This window comes from Arctopsyche grandis, chromosome 5, assembly GCF_051622035.1.
Source record: "Arctopsyche grandis isolate Sample6627 chromosome 5, ASM5162203v2, whole genome shotgun sequence".
Lineage (NCBI taxonomy): Eukaryota > Metazoa > Arthropoda > Insecta > Trichoptera > Hydropsychidae > Arctopsyche > Arctopsyche grandis.
The window spans coordinates 23,859,215-23,884,387 of NC_135359.1; the positions used below are offsets into that span (position 1 = coordinate 23,859,215).

A 25,173-nucleotide genomic window follows, 5' to 3' on the forward strand; every position below is an offset into this window, starting at 1 on the left:
GGGTGGTTTCGGAAAGGAATTGATACACGAATTAAAATAAAATTATATGTTCTATATAAATATAATGTAAGGTAATTTATAGGCGCGCGTGCGTACGTAATATTAATCATAGTAAAAAGTGCGCGCATTACACGCTCACTAGTCCAACCCGTTCGAAATTATGAATGAATGTGTGTGTGTGTGTTTGTGTGTAACCCGTCGCTCAGCCTGACGTCGCGCATGCCTGTCATAGCTCGGCCTGACGTCACATGACCCCTCCCCCCACTTCCACGCTACCACGCTTTCCCGCGTATTCTCGATTGACTCTGATTCGCTGTTTATCCACGGTCTGGCACATACGCACATGCATACACAGATCGCGTCCGTTTTTATATATGTACATACATATGAATGTATATTATTTTTAATTTTAAAATTTGTTTCTTTATTTATTTTCTCTCAATTTGTTTTGCATTACAATTTTTATATGTTTATCATGTTCTTTCTTGATTTTTTTTCTTATTTTTGTATTTTTTCTGTTTCGTGTGAATTTTTTTTGTTGTTTAAATGTTTGGCCACAGTGTCGTTTTGGGCAACTGTAAAGACACTGCAAACCATTATTTTAAAATAAAATATGTCGATTGAAATACATATTGTGATGCATAACATAACAGGCACCGATTTCTGTTTTGACTTCGTTAATTAAATATTGAGAGCACTCATCGGAGATTCGAACACATCTCATACTAGGGCTGCGTGCATAACAATAGTATATTAATTTAATGAACCAATTCTCACGAGCGTAATATGTACAACATACATACATACGAATATTACGCACGCACATCATCACCTCAAACGAGAAGCGCAAAAAAATGTCGCTCTTCACCCACATACGATGAGAAACAAACCCATTTCGATCTAAACGATTTCATTCTTTGTTGCAGGTCTTGGGAGCATCGTCACGCGTCACTCGGCCGTCATCAGCTCGAGGATTGTCATCGAGAGGCGACTTTCATCTCGATTGTGTCCCGGCCATGACAAACGTCAATTATTGCGATGTGTGACTTTCCACATTGTTCCACGGCCGTCGAGGATGCGATATGGGAAACCAGTGCGGCCCGCGGTGGCGACAAGGCGTTGGGAAAATCGGAAAAAATTAGAAACCGATGACTGATGAGCGAAATGCGCGAAAATTTCGCCAGAGTTAGGTTAAAGCGGAGTGTCACCGGCGAAGAGGTCCAAATGGCCCGGAGACGATTTTTATTAACATTGAGTGGCATCACGGACGCCCTGTGCAGTTTAGTGTTAAGGAAAAGTGTCGTGACGTGCGTGTGGATATGGTGGTGTATGGTCGCGACTTGTGTCGCTGCGACCAACAGACCTCCCCGTTTCCTGATCGACGGACAGACGGAAATTGTGATACGGTTGAAGGAAGGACCGGACACCCCTGTCGGTGAGTCCGAAAATCACTTCCTGTTGTTTTAATTTTAATCATCGCCTCGGTCCGTGTTAAATAACCTTACGGTGATGCTGCGTAATCGATGATTTTGCGCGATGTATGGTGTGTACTATCACGCTAGAATCGACCGTGAGCATTATCATGTAATCACGGTGCGATGTAATTGGTGAGGTAATATGCACACGAATTGAGATTTCACGGTTTGTTCTTGAAACGATCAACATATTACATATGTGGTTACAAGACTTTCAAGTATTTCACACGGGATTCAAATTATTTCTAACATAATTATAATTTACTAGAATGTACCCGATGAAATATCATCGCATGGGTGTAGGCATTTTTTTTTTTAATACCTTTTAAATATATTTAATTTGATATTCATATTTAACGTTCCACAATAACGCATGCAATTCCTATTTATCGATGTGTTTCAATAAGTAAATGTTTCAGTTTCAAATGAATACTTAATAATCAAATTAAATTACAGTAATGATAATTTGTCGGGAAAACGCAGGCGGCGAACACATTTGAAATTATGCAATTGTTTGTTTATTTTACCCTTACAACGCAGTTGGCGACGCGAACACATTTGAAATTATTGCGTTGCAATGCCACTCATTCCTGTTTTCCCGTTCCCGTTCCCGTTTTTTGGGCTATTTTTTTTCAGAAACCATCGCGGGCATACACACAATAACTCGTGTATGTTTCATCGCAATCAGTTGTTTAATATGAAAAAAAAATGCTAAAAACTACCTACCTACCTACATATAAACAATAGAAAAATTAACTAATTAAATAAATTTTCAACAGATGGCGGTAAATGCACCGAGACTTAGGTCTATTTGCCTAGAGGAAACATTGGTAGCAAACAGTATATATAGAAGTTTTTTTCGTTTGTTGTCTAACAGTGTATATAGAAGTTTTGTAACGCACATATGTATGTATGTATATCGAATCGAAACGACTATTATAGTACGGCGAGCGTTATCTCAGACAGACAGACATACACATAGAATAGCGATATTATATACATAGATGATATACATAAATATGATATAAATATATGTATATTTACATATATATAAAATAACAAGAAAATAAAACAGTATCAATGTATTTACTTGATCATATGTTCAGCATCTTTCAAATCAGGTGGAGCAGACTGTTGATGATTTCTTGTCAACGTCATATTTGACACACACACACACAATACTTAATGGCTATTTACTTTTCACAAACACAGCATTTATAACGCGAACACTAATTAATTACGTTTTATATTTATTTAAAACGAAAAATTCAAATTTTTACACGAAAAAACAAATGAATCCCCGTACTACATAATTTGAAGAAAAAATACTGTTATTCATATTGTAAGCGAAAGTTTCTTTATACTTTTGATGAATATGACCGATTGCTTTATCAGATACTAAAGCATGCTTTTAACTATTTAAATTTAGAAACACACGAACACTTTAAAACGATTCAAATGTCGTTAATTTAGCCCAGATAACGGACAACCGAAACTAAACTACCTATTTAGCTGTTGGGTAGCTTAGCAACTGATCAACTGATTTCAAATTGAATACATAAGCAAAAGAATCACAGGCATAAAAAATTTATTAAAAAATTGCGGTCCACCCTAATATTAATTTAATCGTAATCACCATTTACAGGCATTCGCCATCCACTGCTGGATGAAGTCCTCTCTAACACGTTCCATTCGTCTCGGTTTTGGGCAACTCTCATCCATCTCATCCCACACATTTTTCGATTTCATTCATCCATCTCCCCTATTCCCTTTTACATTCTCTCAACATTAATTTATGAAGTCGAAATATGGTTAGGAATCTAAATGAAATTTTGATCGTTTTCCAACTATAGAGAAATTTCCAGTTTCACAACTATTTTAACAGAATTCTTCCAAATTTTCCATATAAATCATATAAATATAAGAAAGGGCCAAGACACACAGAGAGGAAAGCGGCACGTTTTTTTAGATAGTTTTGCAAAAAAGGAAAATAAAAGTTAAGACGTATATTTAATACTATGGCACCCAGATCTAAAATTCAGTATTGACATAGATTTGACTTTCGTCCTATATTTGAAGAAATGTATAAGAAACTTGTCGAAAAAAAAACCCCCTGCGGTGTGAAACATGCTTTTTCACCGAAGGAGGCCAAGAACGCGCCCGTACTACTCGATTCAGTGTGTTTGCGCCTTCAGATCTTTTTAGTCATATTTAAAAAATATATACTTACATCATAAAAAAAATCTGATATCATTTTCATCCATTAATATTGAGTCGGAGTTAGTTGTAGTCGTAGTAGAATTTTTCAAGCAATCTCTTATTAAAGTTATATTTTTATTACGTTTATTCAATATATCATTTTTTTATTAAAACCTACCACCAGTTGAACGTATTTTCTTATTAACCAATCTTATGTGTATATTTATTAACTTACAAAAATCTTATTTTACTTCTCTCACTTTAATTCTCTTATAGTTTACTTCTCTTACTTTACTTACATATTTGCTCCATGGAAAATAGCCTCACCAATTTAAGAAAATTTGTTAATGGTCGGAAATTAAAATTCATTTGATTTAAAAACAAATGACATTAATTTTATAATATCCAGTTTAAAGCCACCCATTTTCAAAAAAAAAATAATGCTTCGAGTGTCACGTCTAATCCAAATTTGAATCATTCGATACAGGTTACACGAGATGAAAACCATCACAATATCGTCACAGATCAGATGCTTCCGTCGAATATTAACCTCAGTGTTACGCAACTTTCATCGTCAGAATTGTAACGCGTTATTTACCCAGAAACGTAATTACATATCTCAATGGCGTCACGCTGAAATAGATCCGGTATTGTTTCGGTAGTAAAAGTCGTGCAGGTAAAACGCAGCGCGACACACTAAATATAATTGGACCTTCTACTTTCTTCATTGTCAACTTGTTATCGACTACAAACAAACGAAAATAAAACAAGAAATATATATATATATACATATGTATACCTATATAATAAAAAGAAAACTCGCGCAAGTTAGATACAAAACAATACAAATTAGTCATTATCATGGTGCACACTCCATTACGCGATACTCTGCAATTCGACATCTGATATGTTACACGCGTGTGAAATACATGTTGTATTTAGAGAAAGTTTGCTTTTAAATCCGTGAAAAATACACAATTTCGGATCAGTAAACAGTGCTAGTTTAAAATTACACGAATTTCGAACTAAAACAAATTGCCGGTCAAGCCAATCAATGCCGCACCAAGAAATTGGAAAACTGGCCCAAACGTTATTATTGCTTTTCAATAATGAAAACGAAATTGTAAATTATCATTTCACGGTACTAACAGATGTATCGTCGAATTATAATTTATACAAATATTGCTTTTATGAAGGCGAATATAAATTTATAAAATATCAAAATGGCAATTGCGAATTTCAATTTAGTCAACATACATATATACATACCAGTGACGTGCCGTGAAAATGCCCGTTTTTTTTTTGTAGCACAGCCTCACGTGTGCACGAGCAGGATACGAGGGGACTCGGTATGTTGTCACCTAGCCCCTTGTAAATAAGGGAGTGCAATAGGGATTATAATATCGATAAATCGGTTTACCGGTAAATCGGCAAAATTTAGCCACAGGTAGATTTTAAAATTTACCGGCAATTACTGGAACCAATTTTATTTTATCACGAATTAAGTATATGTATGTATATACATATTGGCATATGATTGCATGATTAATATTACATTAAAAATCGATGCAAATGACGTACATATTGTGGATTAGGTTGTCTGGAATTTATTTATTTTTAGTATTAAATGTGGAAAATTGATAAATTTACCGGTAACACAGACCGACCAAATCATAATAAATGCGATCGGACGGTTGTTTCAATTATGATGGAAAATTTCAAATGGAGCAAACTTTAAATACATATACATATATAAATAAAAAATTAAATTTATATATTATTACGAATTTACTTTAATACATTTATATGCCATTATTCACCTGAGATGTATTTTAATTGGTTATGATTCAATCTAGGTTAATGTTTTTAGAAAAATAATCATATACAGTTACATATCTAATCCACGGTTTTTTCATTTACCGGTAAATACCGATATACCGGTAGTAGGAAATATCATTTACCGTTAACCGGTTCACGAAATTTGACGGTAAATTGGAATCCCTATTGTGCGACAAAAACGGGGAGATTTTCACGGCACGCCACTGAAACATACATACATACACATGTGCATACATAGATTTTGGTATTTGTATGTTAATTTTACACACAGATTGTTTTACTTATTGATTTGACCTTATTTATCTTTAAACATAGTCTTGCATATAATTTTCTCATAATTATCATCAAAAATAACAGTAATAAAACCGAAAACATCTTTTCGACGATTAAACAGTACAGTAATAATAATAGACATATTTAAGATTAAATGTATTTAAAGTTTACTATGAATAAAAATACAATTAAATATGAATGGATATTCTGTTTTTGTATTTTGAGAATATAGCAGTTCCGTAATAACATTGAAAAAAAAAACAAGGCAACATCATTGTTTTTACATAAAGATGTACAAAAAAAAATTTTTCTCACAGAAAAAAAATATTACCGTTTAGGTGGAAGTATTTTTTCCGAAGATGTCGAGTTTGATATCAAAACATCATATTAAAAAATACAATATTAAAATTATTAAGATGCGAGAGCATCGTTCAAAGAAATGACACTTAATGTGAGTTATTCGACTGAGATGCGGACATTGTCTGCCGATTCAATACATTTCTGGGCCAACGTGCAACGGATCAGTGCAATAATTAAGCAGGTCTGTGATTAAAAATGCTAATGATACTACGCAACTCTTGAGTTTGTCGAACCGAAGATTCAAACCATCTATTCGTTGCAGGTTTATTGAAATGGGCGATTATCGTGATACATATGCTCAATTGAAGGCAATTTTGTAACGATTCTCACACGGCATCGTACACACGTGCAATGCATACAATTACGAACGGTGTTAACTGCTTTCGATCAAGTGATTCGATAGAAATCTTTTCAAATTAATGGATATACATATAAACAATATAAATTTATATGGACTGAAAGAAGAGTTAAATGCGATGAACCGGTTTGGAGCATCCGTTACGACAGGAAGGGCGCGTGCTTGCTCTTCGTCTGATACTTCCGCAATTCTACTGCAAGATTTATTAACAAGTGTTGGCATTGAAAAAGAAAATAATTAAAAGAGAAAGCTCGATGGTATATTTGAGTGAGACCACAGAAAGGTGGCCTGTAGAAGTTGACCACTTGGATTTTTAAGTAAAATATAACCTCGTAAAATGGTGCTTGCTCACATACTAGTCGAGTATTTTTACTCGTAAATTTTTAAGTAAAACGACGTAAATATTTAAGTTGACCGGAAATGGTACCTCCCCTTATAGGTGTCCTCTATTTTTTATGTTTTTGAATTCAATTATCTCCCAGGCCGCTAATCAAATCGGACTAAAATTTTTTACATGTAATATAAATTATAAATTTTATACGATTATTTCCACACCCCTGAACGTATCAAGCTGAAAATTTATATTTGTATTTTTTATGTACTCACTTAGAGCTGATAAGGTTTTGGTCAGAATTTGTAAACCGGAAGTAGTATTTTTTTTTAAAACAATTTTTCATTATTTCCTTTTGACCTTTTAAATTATTTTTATATTCTTGATATTTAATGTGTATAATAATTATAGTGATTCTGTTTTAAAAAAATAATTTGAACAAAATTCGACAACCAGAAGTAGAACTTTTGTTTTGTGTAAGTTTCCCTACATTTGCGCTTAATTTGTATCGAAAATGCCCTCATAGCCGGTATGTGTGAACGTTTATGTATGTCTAATTATCGAATTTTGTTTTGTGACCTTCATATATTCCTCAAATACATAGATATATTCATGGGTTGGTCACATCTGATTTTTTTTTTAATTAATATGCCTTTTTTCACAGGAAATCTCATCTATCGGTTGAGAGGTGTCGATGCAGATGGGGATCGCCTTCAGTTTGGAGTTCGAGATCAGCCCGGAAGCGACATATTTAGAATAGAATCCACTTCAGCCAACGAAGCCAATGTTTTCCTAGCCAAAGAATTAGATAGAGAAGTACTCTTTGATTTGAAATATTCAATTTCATTCAATAACGTGCACCTCCATATAAAGTTTCCAAAATACAATAGTCTTCAAATATGGTGTTCAGTATCAAAAAAAACCAGTTAAATATACACAGTATACAATTTGTGTCAAGGATTTTTCCTATGAACTATAATTAAACAGCAATCATAGGGGAAAAACAATGAAAATTTAAGCGGCCATACATAACTGGGTACAAAATGAATTATAAATTTATTACCATGTTTGATCCCATAACATTATTCATAATTAATTATATTCATTTCGGTCGTTATATAATGAACCTCAGCATGTTAATAACAATGTGATTTTTTTTTCACTTTTCCGATGTGAAAGATAATTTACACTTGCGAAAAGATCTGTCAAATTCACACGAAAATATTATACACTTAGTACGTCATAAATAAGATTATTTTATTATTACATTAACAATTTAATTTATAAGATTTTCATCGTACACATGTCCTCAAATTTACCATTATGAACACATGAGAACTGTTATACATACACGGTACTGATCTTTCTGAAAAACTTTCTACTTATTTTTGTGCACCTTATATTCCTACGATACAAAAATTTTGTATTATATTTGAAACATTTGAGCAAATCCATATCTAAACGTATTTACAGATAAGAGACGAATATGCCTTAGTGTTAACCCTCACAGACGGTCACCTCGGTGATGGTAATTTCATCACCCAAAGTATATTATTGTTGGTGGAAGATGTAAACGACAACGAACCAGTATTTAAGCCATACCCCACTGCCCTTAGTGTAAAAGAAGATTCCTCACAAGGAATATTGACATCGGTCGAAGCTACAGATTTAGACGAAGGCGCCTATGGACAAGTACATAATATAATAAACAAAATAAATAACTATTCGATTATTACATGATGTAGCTAAATATTTTGATTAATTTCAGGTTGTTTACAATTTGCAAGAATTGGATGGAGATTCAGATGTATTTTCAATACAAACAATAAACGGAAGAGGAGTTATACGGCTAGTTGGAGAATTGGACTATGAGAACAAGTCTTTGTATCAATTAAGAATTTTAGCCATCGATAGAGCTAATCAAGGGCGTGTCAACACGGGAACGGCAGCCATATTAGTAAAAGTTCAGGATGTTGAAGATCAACCTCCACAATTCGTAGGTGTCACACCGGTTACTAGAATCAGTGAGGATTCACCAGTCGGCACGTCAGTTTTAAAAGGTGAAAATCCCATATACATACATACGTCTTGAGAAAATCTCGTGCATTACACATTTCTGAAAATTTTATCGTTAGCTCAAATACTTAACTGAAATGTTGATATAAAATATATTATATATTAATATATTAATTATGCTTTTAGTGCATGCTATTGATGGTGATCGTGGCGTCAATAATAGAATATCGTACAGTATCATATCCGGCGGTGAAGAACAATTCGATATTGATCGCAATTCTGGAGTAATATTCACCATAAATCCATTAGATAGGGAAGATCCTGAAAATAATAATGGCGCTTATATTTTGGAAATTTTAGTAAGTAAAACCACCGAAGGAAAATCGTTCACTTCTCCCAGACACAAACCACAATTTTCCTATAATTTTAATTTTAGCCAAAAGATGTCGCTAAATATTTTCCAATATATTGACATCGAAGAGAATAAATTTATTATAAAAATTATCAAAAATATTAATAAATAAAAATTGCAAACTTTCGATCTAGGCTACGGAGGAATCACACACAATCACACCACTTCCTACTGCCATGACAGAAGTGACAATAATATTGACAGATGTTAATGATGAGACTCCTCAATTCCGCAGTAAACGATACATATGCGAGGTCATCGAAAATGCTCAGCAAAATACTCCCATAACATTTTTACAAGATGCCATACCAGAAGTTTATGACTACGATCAGGTATTCTACTTACGAAAATCAAAATAACTACAACGCATATAAACTACGTATTCTAATAAAGTTATTTTAAGGGCAAAAATGGAACGTTCGAATTGTATCTTGAAGGAGATAAAGACGTGTTTGAAGTTACTCCTTCTAGAGGTGTAAATGAAGCTTCTTTCCTCATACGAGTCAACAACCCATCATTCTTAGACTACGAGCAAGTAACTGTGATGAATTTTACACTTATAGCCAAGGAAACCGTTCTAACAAAACCCAAAATGAGGTATTACTAAATAAAAACCCATTTTAATTTTTTTTTTTTGTTTAAATCTGTAGTATTAAGACATTTCTAAATTTGCAGTGTTGTACCAATTACGGTATACATTCGAGATGGAAACGATAACTTTCCGGAATTCACTGAACCCATGTACGATGTATCTATACAGGAGAATTGTGGTGTGGGCACAACTGTCGCGTGGATTCAAGCACTCGATGATGATTCTGGAAATTATGGAACTAGGGGTATTCGATATACTAATCTCGGAGGAGGTATATCCCACCTGTAAGTTTGGAGTTATTGTTGTAGTATTATATTTTTATTTTATTTAATAATGAAAATAATATAAACCTTGTAACGAATCTTTTTGCAGTTTGAGTTTGAATGCACTGTCTGGAGTAATAACAGTCAAATCACCTGGTGGTACCAGTTTTGATAGAGAGCTCGTTTCAAGACATTTTCTAACAGTAGAAGCACGGGATGATTTAGGTCAAGGGAATAGGAACACTGTACAATTGGTGATCAATATTGAAGACGTCAATGACAATGCGCCTATATTTCTGCAAAATAAATATGAAACAAGACTTTTAGAAGGAGAATCTGATTTTGAAGTGCCGCTTGTGTTAGAAGCTAGAGATGCTGATTTAAACGGTAAATAAATTTCAAACTAAATAAAATTATTACTGACGCATTCTCAATAAAATCATATTAAAAATAATTACAGGAACTAGAAATAGTCGTATTGAATACTCAATAGTCAATGGAGATTACAAGGATAATTTTACAATAGATCTGACAAGTGGTGTACTCCAGCCGAGTGAACCAATGGATTTTGAACAATTGGCAGGCGACAATGGGAACGTCAGACCGATCCAATTAACAGTAAGGAAGTTTCATTACATTATTTCTATGATGCATGCATTCACAAAACTAAATGTTTCATTTAAACAAAGGTACGTGCACGTGATTTTGGAATTCCACCACTTTCGTCGGAAGTACCAGTCACTATTTACGTGCAAGATGTCAACGATCATGCTCCATTGTTTCAACAGATGATATACAAGAGATCAATACCTGAAGATATGCCTGGAGGCACTCCAGTTTTAGAGGTCAGATCGTTTATACAGCTTTAACCTAGACGAAAGGTGACATTTTCTCAAACAATGCATAAAATTTCAGGTACAAGCGTTTGACAGCGATGGATCGTCGCCTAACAATCAAGTTGTTTACAGAATACAAAAAGGAGCTGGAGACAAATTTGTTATTGGTTCTGAAAATGGAATAATTTCCGTTGCGCCGGGCTCTGATCTCGACCCGGATAGGACGAATCCTAAAAGCAATAAATATACATTAACTGTGGTACAGTGTTTCATATAGATTTATACAATACATAAATTCAATTGAATTTAAATTTCAAATTAAATTTTAATATTCAGATTGCCTTGGATGGTGGCATTGGAGAACAGCAATTGAATGCGGCTGTTTTAGTAAATATATCTATAGTTGATGTGAATAATAAACCACCAGTGTTCGTCGAACCCGGAACAATAAGTGTTAAAGAAAATACACAGGTATTTAAAATATGTGATTTAATAATAAAATATAATTTTTGTTGATGAAACTAATGTTATTGAATATTAAGGTTGGGACATACGTATATCGTGCTGTTGCAAACGATCCCGACAACATGCCGATACTCAGATACAATTTAGATCTTCAAAACAGCATTGCAAAAAACGAAGAGGGAACTATTGTCAAAATTTCAGATTATGATTATATGACAGCTTGGGATTTGAACCCGTTAGACGGAATGTTGAGAGTAGTTAGATTGTTGGACCGTGAGAAGGTTGAAATTATACGTTTAGGTATAGTCGTCGAGGACATTGCAGCCGTCACAGGCGGGGATAAACAAACAGCTTCAGGTAAACATTATTAATGCAGATACAAAATATTCAGAAACCTTGAAGAATGAAACGAGTGAATAAATTTGAATTTCAGCAACGTTGACTATAATCATAGAAGATGAAAACGATAACAATCCGAAGTTTAGAAAACCTTTTTATAAACGATCTATAACGGAAAATACAAAGAATGGTGCGACAATAGCGAATATAGTAGCAGACGATGTTGATAAAAATAGATCCATTACATATTCCTTAGAAGGTAATTAACAAATTATATAACAATTTTTTAATCAATATTATATTCAAAATGATACCTATTTATTTATGCGATTATAGGTCCTTCTGAAATGATTAAATTAGTCCATTTAGAACCTGATACTGGAGAAATATTGGTTGCTAATAAAATTGATCACGAGACTTATCCATGGTTAAATTTAACAGTGAAAGCAACCGATTCTGGAATTCCTCCACGTTCTTCACTAGTCGATTTGTTCATCCAGGTTATTTATAATGAAAAAAAAATTTAAAAAGTATTTTATTTACAAACATATGTACCTTATAATAATAAAAAAAAAACATTTTAAAGGTATTAGATGAGAATGATAACAATCCATACTTTGTATTTGAATCTACAACGATTAGCGTCTTAGAAGATACTCATCCAGGTACACCGTTAGCCGTCATTGCGGCACGAGACTCGGACTCTGGCGAATATGGAAAAATCACATACCTGATGGATCACATTGCAACTAAAGTACGTCAATATGCAACACTTTAAACATTAAAATGACAAATATTATATAGCAATCTTATGATTAGGGTAAATTTTCAATAAATGCTGAGAATGGAACATTAAGTGTAGCCGATTGGCTGGACAGAGAAACCCAATCTACGTACACATTAGTCGTCGAAGCGTGGGACAACTATCAATTCGGATACCTTAGCGGAGAGAGCCGAAACGCTTTCAAACAAATTCTGTTAGTATAAAAAATAATATAATAGGCTTCTATTTTATACATCTGTAATTATTATTTATCTTTATATTCAGTATACAAGTTGATGATGTGAACGATAACGCCCCTGTTCTAACACTACCTCGTGAATGTATAACTATTACTGAATTTCACTCGGTGCGTGATCCGATAATGGCCATACATGCGACAGATGCTGATGATCCTCGCTTGGAAAATGGACAGATAGTTTTTGAAATTGTCGGTGGAAATGAACAAGGTAAGATAAAAATGAATGCAAAAAACTTCAAATCTAATATATAATTCCGAAAGAGATTTTGTAACTATTGTTGGTTCGTAGAAAAGCAAATGAATATGCAAATAAATTTAATAAAACATTTACTATTAGATTGGCCACGTTTAAGCGGTTTATATTACAAATACCGAGCGAAGCCGGTTAAAAACACTAGTGACAAATAATTAAATAATTCATTACTTTCAGAATTGTTTCAAATAAATCAATTGCCAAGCGACTTTTCAAGTGCACAAATAGTGTCAACCAAGCCTTTAAAAGACAGATATGGAAATTATACATTGACTATTGAAGCCAGTGATCTTGGAGAACCGACTAATAGCGTGCAGGAAGATATGTCAATATGTGTGACAGATTATAATGATCATGCTCCACTTTTTGTGAGCCCACCTCAAAATGTCACAATTAGAATACCAGAGGTAAAGTGTTCACACAGGAAGAACATTCTCGAAAATTTTGAAGATGAACTTGAATCATTTCTAATATTCCTACTCATTTCCAATATTGCAGAATGCTACAGTGGGAACGATGGTGGTCGAAGTTCATGCTATCGACGGTGACATAGGTCCCAATGGTGCAGTCAGGTATCGTCTAAAACAAGACGCCACGGGAAATTGGAGAACTTTCACGATCGATTCTACAAGCGGTATAATAAAATTGAAGCATCCACTGGATCGAGAGAAGCAAAAAATATACGACGTACGTATAATCCCACATTTGCATTTACATAAGTTAACATGCTCTAACAAAAATACTTTTATTTTATAGATTAGAGTTGAGGCGTATGACTTGGGTTTACCGACACCCTTGAGTTCAGATTTGGATCTGACTATCTATGTTAGAAACGTAAACCACTACAGACCTCGTTTTGCACAATCAAAAATGTTTGTGAATTTCACCGAACACTCCACGCCTGGTGAAGAATGGGTGAAACTACCTCCCGTCATTGAAAGGGACGAAATTGATATTTTAGATGATCCGACCGTGCCAGTTTGTTATTTCATAATTAGAGGCAATCATAAAGAACTTTTCGATTTGGATCAAGATAGTCATAAGTAAAGCATAATAAATATAATTGTAAAACAATCGTAACACAGTAACTATAGTGTTATCATTCGTATTTTAGACTTACTTTAGCAAAAGAAATCGATCGAGAGATAGAAGCCGATCACTCGCTGATAGTGCATGCAACCGAAGATTGTATATTGGCGCCTAAATATTCTGAAAACGAAGAATTGGACGACTTCGAAGATACTATTATATACGTCTACATCAACATAACAGATATCAATGACAATCCTCCAAAGTTTATAAATGAAATCTTCACTGGTGGTGTTACGACAGCCGCTGACTTTGGAACTCAATTTATGCACGTCAAGGTATTAAATATCTTCATTTTTATTTACTTCTGCAAAAGCTCGTATCTCAAACCTAATTAGTAAAAATTATAGGCACTCGATCCAGACAACGGTGAAAATGCACAAATATCATATTACCAAGTCGGTGACATACAAAAAACACTATCTGAAGGATTAGATAATTTACAAGGACCACCATTCTTAGTAGATAAAGATACAGGAGCTGTTCAACTTAATTTCGATCCACAGAAGGGCATGAAAGGATATTTTGATTTTAAGGTAAAATCTTTTTTTTAGTAATTTCAAAAGTATTCTATTAAATTAATATTCAACAATGATAAAATATTAGGTACTCGCAAATGATACGGGAAGTCTTCAAGACTTAGCAAGGGTGTTCATCTACTTGCTTAGGGAAGATCAACGAGTGAGGTTCGTGCTGAGGCAGCATCCATTCGAAGTCAGAGACAGAGTCCGTCCGTTCAGAGAAAGTTTAGCAAATGTGACAGGAGCCATAGTTAATATTGATGATTTTAGAATTCATGAAAACAAAGATGGATCAGTCGATGGAACTAAAACCGATCTATATCTACATTTGGTGAATGGTAAAGATCATTCCGTTTTAGAAGTGGATGAAGTTCTGACACTTGTAGACAAAAATATTGAACAGTTGGATTCGTTATTTAAGGTAATCAGCCTCGTTACATCAATGTTTGTAATTTATTTATTATAATTTATATGTAGTTTACATGTGTATCTGTTTTTATTGCATTACAGGAGTTCAACGTACTCGATACGCAGCCTGCAGAGTATCAACCTTTGACTGCAGATATGGTGACAGCTAATCAAACTGTGTTTTGGTTGGTTTCAATAAGTCTATTTTTGGGTGTTTTATTGATCTTGTGTGTAATGTTGTGTTTAACTCAACGAGCTAATTATGTACGACAACTTAAAGCAGCAACTGCAACTGCATATGGTATGTATATCTTACTTAATTGAAAAAATATATATATTCTCATTGTAATAGTGTGAATGTCATGTGTGGTTTCGTGTATTTATTGCAGAAACGACAACTCCTGGTGAATCTGATATGACTATAAGAAGTATGGGTGGCCGAGTCCCAAACACAAACAAACACAGCACACAGGGTAGTAACCCTATTTGGCTGAGGGCATATGAAAATGACTGGTATAAAAATGATGAGGATCAAGTCAGTCAATCGGAGAGGGATTCTTTGGATGAAAATGTTGTAACTGAGAATATAGCAAACGGAAAACCATACTTTATCAACACGGAGCATTTCCGTTCTCCTGAAAATTCATTGAATAGTGACCTTCAGGCAAATCAGTCAAAATACAATGTTTACCAACAAATAGAACAAATTAATAACATGAAAAATCTCGAAACAACAGAATTGTAATATAAATGAATAAAAATGTAAAATAAGAAGTTTTTTTTAAATTGTGTTAGGAAGGATAAAAAACAAAATCGGGTAGAATGATCGGATGTGACAAATGCTAATTTTTTTTATGTAAAATCTTGTATTAGCATTTTCGTCTACCAGTGTTTTGATTCTCAAGACATGTTTAGTCAAAGGAGTACTATAATAATGTTTGGGAATATTATGCGTGATATTTTGTAAATATATACAAGCAAAATAGATTTTGCATTTTTTATTTCTTTGTTCCTTACATAAATATGCCCACTGATCAGCAATGAAAAAACATAATAAATACAACATGCAATTATAAAATAAAATTTTCAAAGTCTGAGTCCAGAATATTAAGAGTATTGATTGAATAAAATGATAAATGTTAATGATATAATATGACAAACGAGCCTTCACTTGAGCGGAATCAGTCAATCAACTAAATTTAAACTAGTTTGCGAGCAAAAAAATTATGATACGTAATACTTGATTTAAAGTAGAATTATTTTACAAATAGAAAAATCTTATCGGCTACTTGAATAACAGGAATTGCTACAAATTCTCCAGAGAGCATCTTTCAATATGGATAGCATGCTCGGGTACACCTTTTAAAAGACTATTAGTTTGATTACTAAAATTAACAACTAGCCCAAATGGTCCATAATCATCATAAAACATATTCAACAGAGTGACAACATAATAAATTGTATAAGCTATATACATATAATACTCCTTTTATATTTATGTAAGGATACATTCATTTCTTCACAACGAATATGCTTAAAAGTAGACCGCTGGACCAAAATGGGCATACAAGTAAAAATAATTATGTATTTTCATACTTTACGATAAATTTACACCAGTTTCGAAAACCCAAACAAAACTCCCACATGAATAAACTGGTGATTAGGCAGAGTCAAGACTGTTGTGAGCTGACTTATAATAAATTCTTATTTAATGTATGACAATTACTTGTCACAATGCCTTGTGTTAAGTACCGTGTAGTCGGTCCCCTACCATATAAAAGTCACTAACGTTTGCATCCATATTACAATGATTAAATTATCAAGTTACAGCTAGGAAATTCTGAAAGGTAGGAATTAGGAATAAGACAAATGGGTGAGGAAATCAATACTCATATCTCCTTACAACCACAATATATTAAATAATATAATAAGAATGCCATAATGAAAAAAGCTATCAGATACTTACAGATAAAATAGATCTAACCAGTACACTCCAAATTTTACTGTCAAAAAGCATATTGTGGATGATGGGCACGGAGGTCAGAGAGAAATAGTTACCTAGCCGAGCCACAAATGCACATCCAAATAAAACTTTCTCATTATAAATAGCAAGTAACATATACATATTCCTTCGCACACACACACAGATTCTGTGCAACTAGGCAGTATCCATTTCAGTGTTTCATGTCTCTTTAGACAATCGATTATATGTAAGTGACTGAAGAACCACAAAAAGACAAACTGATGTGGAGACGTACAAAGTTCATTGTAAATTTAAATGGGACACTTATCACTCACCAAGTTGAAAAATTAAAATTAACTAAATCATTATGATATATAAATTATTACTCCAGATATTTACGGATATTCATTTAACCGCTCAAAACGTTCTTACAACAATTAATTGTGTAACAAAATGTGGTGCAGGAGAGGAGAGAAAGACATGGGTTGAAGGACATAAGGGATTAGGATAAGGGGACCAAATAACGGAAAGGCGTGGGTAGTGCGGTTTTGTGGGATGCCTGCTCATCACATGGCATATTTCCTCGTCCACTCTCGAGCTAATTCATTGTATTTTTCACGATCAGTTTTATATATCCTAGCAATTTCTGGTACTAGGGGGTCATCCGGATTCGGATCACATAAAAGAGAACAGATTGACAGAAGTACTGCAACAAAAAATTTTATATTCAAAATGTATATCGATAATTAAATTTAAATCAAAATTCATAATGTCAATTAACGATATTTTTATAGCACACTCCACAATTAGTCATGAGTTGACACTCCACAATTAGACAAGGGAACTTCTGAGAATTGACATGTGCGCTAATAATCATTTTTTATCAGATCCCTGTACTGTTAATAGTGTAATTTAAATTATATTACCCTTTAAAAACTCATCACTGAATATGAAGGTGTAAAAAATTTCTAAAACTAAATTTGATTGACATGACAAAAATACCCAAAATGGCTATTAGTAAAATTTAGATTAACTCTTACCTTTAGAAATGGTGAGCGCAGGTGACCACTGTGAGCGTAATATGTCCAAACAAATAGAACCATTGCTGTTTATATTAGGGTGATAAATGCGAGTTGTGAATGCTACTTTAGGTGGCTTAAATGGGTAGTCTGTGGGAAAGTGTATGGTGAGAAAAAATACTCCACCCTGGTAAGGACTGTCAACCTGAAAGATAACACACACAAACTTATTGAAATGTTCACTCACAAAAGAAATAAATGTAAAATATGTCATATCACCGTGCCATTGCGCTCTGAAGAATCGTGAAACAAATCAGTTACGCATTTTTATATTTTAAAAAATTAATGAAATTTGAATAAGATATAATTGTGAAACAATTAATACTGTATTAAAATCATCATTTTAATAAATTAAATGGAATTGAAAAAAAAATAGCTTTTAAATTAAACTTGACTACTTACAGGTCCCATAATTGTGGCTTGCCAATGGAATACTGAAAAACACAAAAATAAAAATATATTACTAGAAAGAAAATTATTAATTACAATTTTTTTTGTTATCAAATGCTTATATGCATATGTAATATTATAATCATTTTCTAAAATGAGATAGCAACCATTACAATGATATTGTCCAATTACAATTTTTAAAAATAGTTCAACAATTGATTCATAATATATGAGGCAAACATGAGCCAATTAAATGATTACTCATCATTCGTTATCAAAAGTACACAAAAATACACACACATGTACATATATTTGAAGTGGCCACAAATATGTGTATTTATTTAAATTATGAAGAGAATAAAAAACAGTTAATGCATTACCACAGTGAGTTATTTATCATTATCATATTGGTAAACAATTTTTTGTAACGAAAATTGCTACATAAAACATTTGATTATGAATAACTTAGTGCAAATGCTGTTGTCAATAACTAGTAAGGGTCAAGCCTTTATTACATCAATTTCGACTTAAAATTATCGAACACAAAAATTGAAACTAAAAATAATAAATTAATACGAAAACAATGGTTAATGTAAATTAAGAAGTCATTCATATCTTAATATGATAAATGTATGTTACTAACAAAATTTTTTTTTTGATAATTCATCAGAAAAAAATTACCAATATAATGCAAAACATGAGGTACGTTTTGTTACGAAAATTTTAATAACTGTGACAACACATCAAATTATGTGTAATAAAAAAAAATGGATAAACTCACAGTCTTCACCATGTGGGCCTGCAGAGCATTGTGCAGGAGGATCTCTACCCAAGTCTTGTAATTCCTGGGGGGGAAAAAAAATTGTAATACAAATAAAAAAAAACAGTAGCATAAAAATGTAATAGGTCAAAAAGTTACAATTTATGGATGCAGCATTACGCTAAATATACAGAAAATATTATGGCTAAACATGATTGAAACTTAATCGTTTTGCATGTACTGGAATAAACAAACAAAGTTGCATAAGTTCAAAGGACAAACACAAAATGATTCACAATTTTGCACAAAATCGTTATCTTTTGCTGATTGCATCAATACTGGAAAGCAAACGACCAATAAAGTTACGTATTCGACTTGAAATAGCAAATTGTACCGGACTGCATAATTAGCATACGCCTGACTTTCATATGTACAATAATTATAATTATAGATTTTATATGCTCCATATTGACATGGATATTTTTACTTTATTCTGCGTAAATCTCAAACACGTGTTTATCCTACGGAATATAAACCATAACCGAATCATTTATTATGTTATTTCCTAACAATCTATGTGACCAAAACTGACCTGAGATAGATATCAACAAGGGAAAATATTGAGCTGTTTAAAACCACAACAATCTTCAATAAGTGAAACGTAAAGGAGGTATGTAAAAAGGTATGTATTACAAAGGGACCCAAGATAATTTATATTATACGAAATTAAATTTACACAAACAACATCACTTGTGTGAGTAATCTATTTGCATGTTTAACACAAATTGAGAAGAAAACGACGAAACACTACATACATAGCATTACAAAACAGCTGATGAGCAAGTCTCATTTCATCATTTGTATAAGGATAAGCAATATACTCCCAAGGAAGATTATTTGCTATCTAAACAACAGCTAAACATTATCCAATCTTGCACAAACACATTTTGTGGGGAGTCTGTGATTAGACAGTATCAACAAGATGTACAAGCTCAATTTGAACAAACAGACATAAGTTAATGGAAAATCCTTTGTTTGATCACAAACATAACCAAAAATCTAGGAAAGTGTCGAACATACGCATTGTGAAGAATGAGAATGTCAGGAGTGCACTTTCAGTGATGCTACTACACAACACACGCTGATAATGTGGATCATCATCGACCGATGGAACATACAAACACTACCATGACTGCTACCTATGCCTATCCCAACTAAAGAATTATTTTCGAAATTCGAAGTATATATTTTCGGAAGTTTTTTCATCCATCCATCACAATAATTGTAGAGATTTTTCCATTAAATGTACTTTTACTATACATTGAAATTTTTGAAACTTATAAAATTTTAATGTTGGCATCAAAAACCTAACAAGCGTCATTTGTAATTAATTACACTACTACAAACAAAAGCATGTTGTCTGACCTGTAACCTCATAATACCTAATGAGCACTTGTTTGGCTATATTATTGTACTAATTTCATTCTTGTACTGTTACTATATCAAATAATTTGAAGAACTCGTATGCATGTAAATGGTTATGTATGGAAATTAACAAAATGGCAGTTCATGGCGCTACATATATTTTCATTTGGACAGATTTCAAATAAATCTTGAAGGTTATCCAGCTTTCTTTTATCAACCCTGTGTGTGTACGATAGTTTGAATACTCAAATCGCCATATGTTCCCGATTTTTTTTATTACATAGAGTAATCATTATTCCATATATCTCTAGGTATATCAATAAATACTGCACTGAATAATGAAATGATTCAAGTGCATCGTTTAAAAACAATTAGACTAAACTAGGGTTGTCAGGTTTGAAAACATCAAAATGGGACATTTAAACTATTAAAATTGCATACATTTTGCATCTTTAGTACCGGTACTTCTGACTAATGAGAGGTGTCATGATTGACAAACAGTTTGAGAAGAAGCCTAAAACCGGGACAATCCAGGGATATAGAATACCTTGCAACTCAAAAACCATCTCAACTAAGACCAAGGGCGAAAACATACTGAGTGGTACGTGGTATCATGTAGGAGAAACTTGTCAGATGCATATGGATATGCATACACATGCCAACTTCCAAACATATGCATTCTGCACGTGTAAGTACACCCAAATTCGGTTTAGGGAACAACCACTGTTTTCACAAGGACACGTGATGTCCCATACCAACAGTGTATTTTCGCCCAAAATCATCTCAGTGGTGACCCCCCCCTCCATTGTGTGAATCCATTTTTGAAGAAAAAACATTAATTTGTTTGTAGAGGCTGAACATAATACAATAACACGCTCTCACAGTAGAAAAAAATTGAAATAAAATTCAGATTCAAATAAATAAAAAACGATGAGAGTCGTCGAAACAAGCAGATGACAATTTTTCTTTTCTTCTCATCCGAGTGTGAAAAATGCTGTTGGAAATAAACAAAAATTATTCAAAATATTGTATCTCCCGATTGTTTTAGCTGCACTAATACACGACATGGAAATGCATGCATCATATTTTTGTATGTGGACATGAATCTGCAAATAAGTCAAATAACATACCGAATGTGCCTTTTTGATCAGTAAAATTCGAATAAGTGAAGAACCCTAAAAAAAATATATTCATCGTTGAGCGCCAAATTTTAATTTATTTTATTTTTCTTGGCTAAGGTACTGACCATTCGTACTGATTTTACCAAAACAGTACTGGTTTTTTTGGTATCTGTTCTGGTACGTTGTGAGATAACACCAGTACACCGTTTTATGTAATTGATTTTTTTTATCTAATAGATGGAAAAATATACAAATTCTTCGGCGAAAATGATGCCTCCTCCAAAATTATTGGCAAATTAGTCAAATGTTATTTCCATTTATCGGCAACAAATGCATTGGCCAAAGGATTTTTAATTTGAGGAACCTTACATGTTTGCTAATCACTTGGTATAATTTTAACCAGCCTTGTGTAGTATTTTATAAGAGCATTCTAGAAAATGAATTTTTTTTTTAAAGGTGCATCCATAATTCTTTAATTTTCGTTTTAAACAATTGAAGTATTTAAAAATTTGTTTTAGGAAAAAAATGTCCTGGCTTTGAATATGGAAAAAATGGCCGCCTTAGTCTTGGCCAAAAAAAATTCGAATCGGCAACCATGATTGTATTACATCCATAATTAGTCAAATTGTACAATCTGAGGGGGGGAGGGAGGGGGGGGGGGCGCTCGGTCGAGAACCGCTAACTTCTAGAAGAAGAAAGAAAAAGTCAATGCGTCCCGTTCGCGAGCGCATCGAAGATGACGAAGGTTATGGCGGCCGAGCGGGGAGGGGCGGGGGTACGAAAATACGCGGGGATGAGGGGGGGGTCATCGGCTTGTCAAACCGTGAGTCATGCGAAGACATGAATTCGAAAGGCGGCCGCAGGAGAATCTGGTAAAAACGTGTGCGGGGTTCGCGAGCGCCACATTTTGACAGAGGCGCGCTCGGGGGGAGGGGGGAGAGGGGAGCGGAGGCGGCCATTAGGGGTGCTCCGCGGCGAACGCGAACGAAAGCGCGCACGTGCCCTCGCTTGCCGTTGCGTTCCGGCTACGAAGGGGCGCTGCGGGCCGCGACGCGCTTGCACAAAGCGCCCGGAGGGCGGCGGCGCATTATGTAAAACGCTGGGGGGAGACGGGGCGGGGGGGCGCGCTGCGTCGGAGGCGCCCGCGGGGGGCGCGCGGGGCGGGGGGGCGGCGAGCGCGAGGCGGGGGCCGCGGAGGAGCGGGGCGAGGTGGGGTGGGGCGGGACGGGGCGGGGCGGGGCGGGGCTCACCTTGTTGATCCGTTTGAGCGCCATGTCTGCGGGGCGCGCGGCCGAACGGGCCGGCCGGTCTCACCAAGATGGCGGTCGCTGCGAACGGGGGCGGCGGCGGGGCGCGGGGCGGCGGCCGGACGAGAGACGAGCGAAGGGCGAGGAGCGGGGCGGCGCGGTGCGGTGCGGTGCGGTGCGGGAGCTCGCTGGCCGGCGATCGACTGGCGACGACCGCGTTCACGAATGACACGTACTCGAGCCGAGGGACGTTCGCGAAATCCGGCCGCTCTCGCTCTCGCCTGCCACAATATGATAAAAAAAAAATCGCCGAACGGGTGTGACTCACTTGGCGCCCCTGTGCAAACGCATTCGCCTTCGTATAAATTCGATCTAAATTCACCCTGAAACCTCAAAAATTTAAATAAACACTGATAAAACACCCCTCGATGGGCAAAACGATACTACAAATAAAAACACAGAAAATTTTAAAAATAAATCAAAACAGACAATTTCCCTCGTAATAATCCACTAAAATATTCATAACTCATAAATAAGCAAAAATACATCGTCCGGTTGGATGAAAAATTGAGCGCTACGGCCAAAATTGTTCCATTGTTTTCTGCGCGTTGTGTGTTTTTTGCGTTCAAAAACCTCGTATGCGCTTTCGAACGATATTTGGCGTGAGCGGCGTTCGCGAACGCTTCCGATTCTACGATTTGGAACGTTCGATTCGTTTTCGACGAATAAGTTACACACAATTCGAACGCAGGGCTGCCAGCCGTGTGCGCGAGTGCGATAAGGTACATGACGAGGAAGTGACGTCACCGGTATAGGAGCGCTATTTTTGGTTCGGTTCAAGTTTGAGTGCTCGTATTTTTGGCACATTGAGGAAGCACGCGGTTTTGACGCAAACCGTATACAACGATTAACGCTTTCTAGCACTTTTCCCTTTAATTCTTGTATTAAATACGATATTGACTGTCACGGTGCGTTTTTCTTTGTCTTAGAATTTAAAAATATTTGTGCGTTTATCTTAGCACCAACTAAATAGACATTTGATTAAGTGGGACAAATAGATATTAATAAATCTCTGAAAAAACGCACCTCTTTGTATTTAAAAAATAATAAAAAAAATGTGACTACAGTGTGTTATGGGTAATAGATCTTATTTAGCGTGAACTTTTATTTTATAATGTGTCCTCTACTCGCATAAAATTTCACATTAAATAAATGTTGTAACAATTTTCATACACGAACAAACGAATTCTCTTCGCGCTTCGTCCCTGAGATTGAAGTTTGTAATTGCTTAAATTTCTCTTTTTATGGCCATCAATAAACGTTTTATTGCGTCTCTGAAATTGCACATTCATATTATCATTGAGAGTACCTATCAACAAGATGGATTTCATTTCCGAAAATCTAGGAATGTATCTACCTATATTTTGTCCATAGGTTCCATCGATAATATATTTTATATTTAATTATACACGATTTTGAAGAATAATCTTCGGGAGTAGAACACATTATAGTGTTATTTAAAAAAAAATGTATTTTCTCTGCCGATCTTACCACTCAGAAAGCTTGCCAAGGTGCATAATTTATTTCCTGTACGCAGTAGTCACACTCTTGCACGGTTTTATTATATTGGGAACACACGTGGCGAGAACAGTCGAAATAAAAACTTTGTTTACCGCTGAACTTAATAATACAGTATATTTTTGACGCTTTATGGTGGAAGATAGCTTGTATAAATTTAGATTTTTCTTTTCATTCGCACCGGGAGACAATTTGAGATACTGAATACAGGTGCGACTTAATCGGCACATGTGATGCCAAATATTTCAGACGGTGACTTTTGAGCGAGTCGTCGCTGAAAACGTGAAAAACCCACGAGACACGTTGCATAGTCGGAATTCTGAACGACTCTCGCGTTCTGAATATAAAATGTCATGCCTATTTTTCGTTTCGCATATCGTCGTCAAGATTCAGCTGATGTGATTGTCGTTTCCGTTATCTGCAATTGACGCTCGCCGCAATTTGTGCAAGCGATAGTCATTGTGCCCACTTACGAATTTCTATTGCCGGTTGCATTCGAAAATTTCTCAACTCGAATGGACTTATAGCACTCCTTATTCTGGTCACATCCACGTGTCGA

General features: G+C 34.7%; 2 protein-coding genes across 2 annotated transcripts; one reads left to right on the forward strand and one right to left on the reverse strand.

The window, feature by feature from the left end:
• Window positions 1-1,329: 1,329 nt before the first annotated feature.
• Window positions 1,330-16,050, forward strand: Cad88C (cadherin 88C). The gene is made up of 27 exons (XM_077431398.1): window positions 1,330-1,435; window positions 7,500-7,651; window positions 8,309-8,527; window positions 8,604-8,895; window positions 9,038-9,210; window positions 9,398-9,595; window positions 9,667-9,860; window positions 9,939-10,139; window positions 10,228-10,505; window positions 10,579-10,736; window positions 10,808-10,963; window positions 11,034-11,213; window positions 11,291-11,425; window positions 11,497-11,776; window positions 11,853-12,017; window positions 12,095-12,258; window positions 12,345-12,512; window positions 12,578-12,735; window positions 12,807-12,988; window positions 13,211-13,440; window positions 13,532-13,720; window positions 13,790-14,076; window positions 14,148-14,400; window positions 14,473-14,658; window positions 14,729-15,064; window positions 15,154-15,352; window positions 15,441-16,050. Exons 1-27 carry the CDS (start codon window positions 1,330-1,332, stop codon window positions 15,794-15,796), a joined length of 5,595 nt encoding a protein of 1,864 aa, XP_077287524.1. The 3' UTR covers window positions 15,797-16,050.
• Window positions 16,015-23,676, reverse strand: eff (ubiquitin-conjugating enzyme E2 eff). The gene is made up of 5 exons (XM_077431399.1): window positions 23,040-23,676; window positions 19,265-19,328; window positions 18,496-18,527; window positions 18,055-18,238; window positions 16,015-17,720 (listed from the first exon to the last, which is right to left on the reverse strand). The coding sequence occupies exons 1-5, from the start codon at window positions 23,061-23,063 to the stop codon at window positions 17,581-17,583; spliced, it is 444 nt and encodes a 147-aa protein (XP_077287525.1). The 5' UTR covers window positions 23,064-23,676; the 3' UTR covers window positions 16,015-17,580.
• Window positions 23,677-25,173: the final 1,497 nt, after the last annotated feature.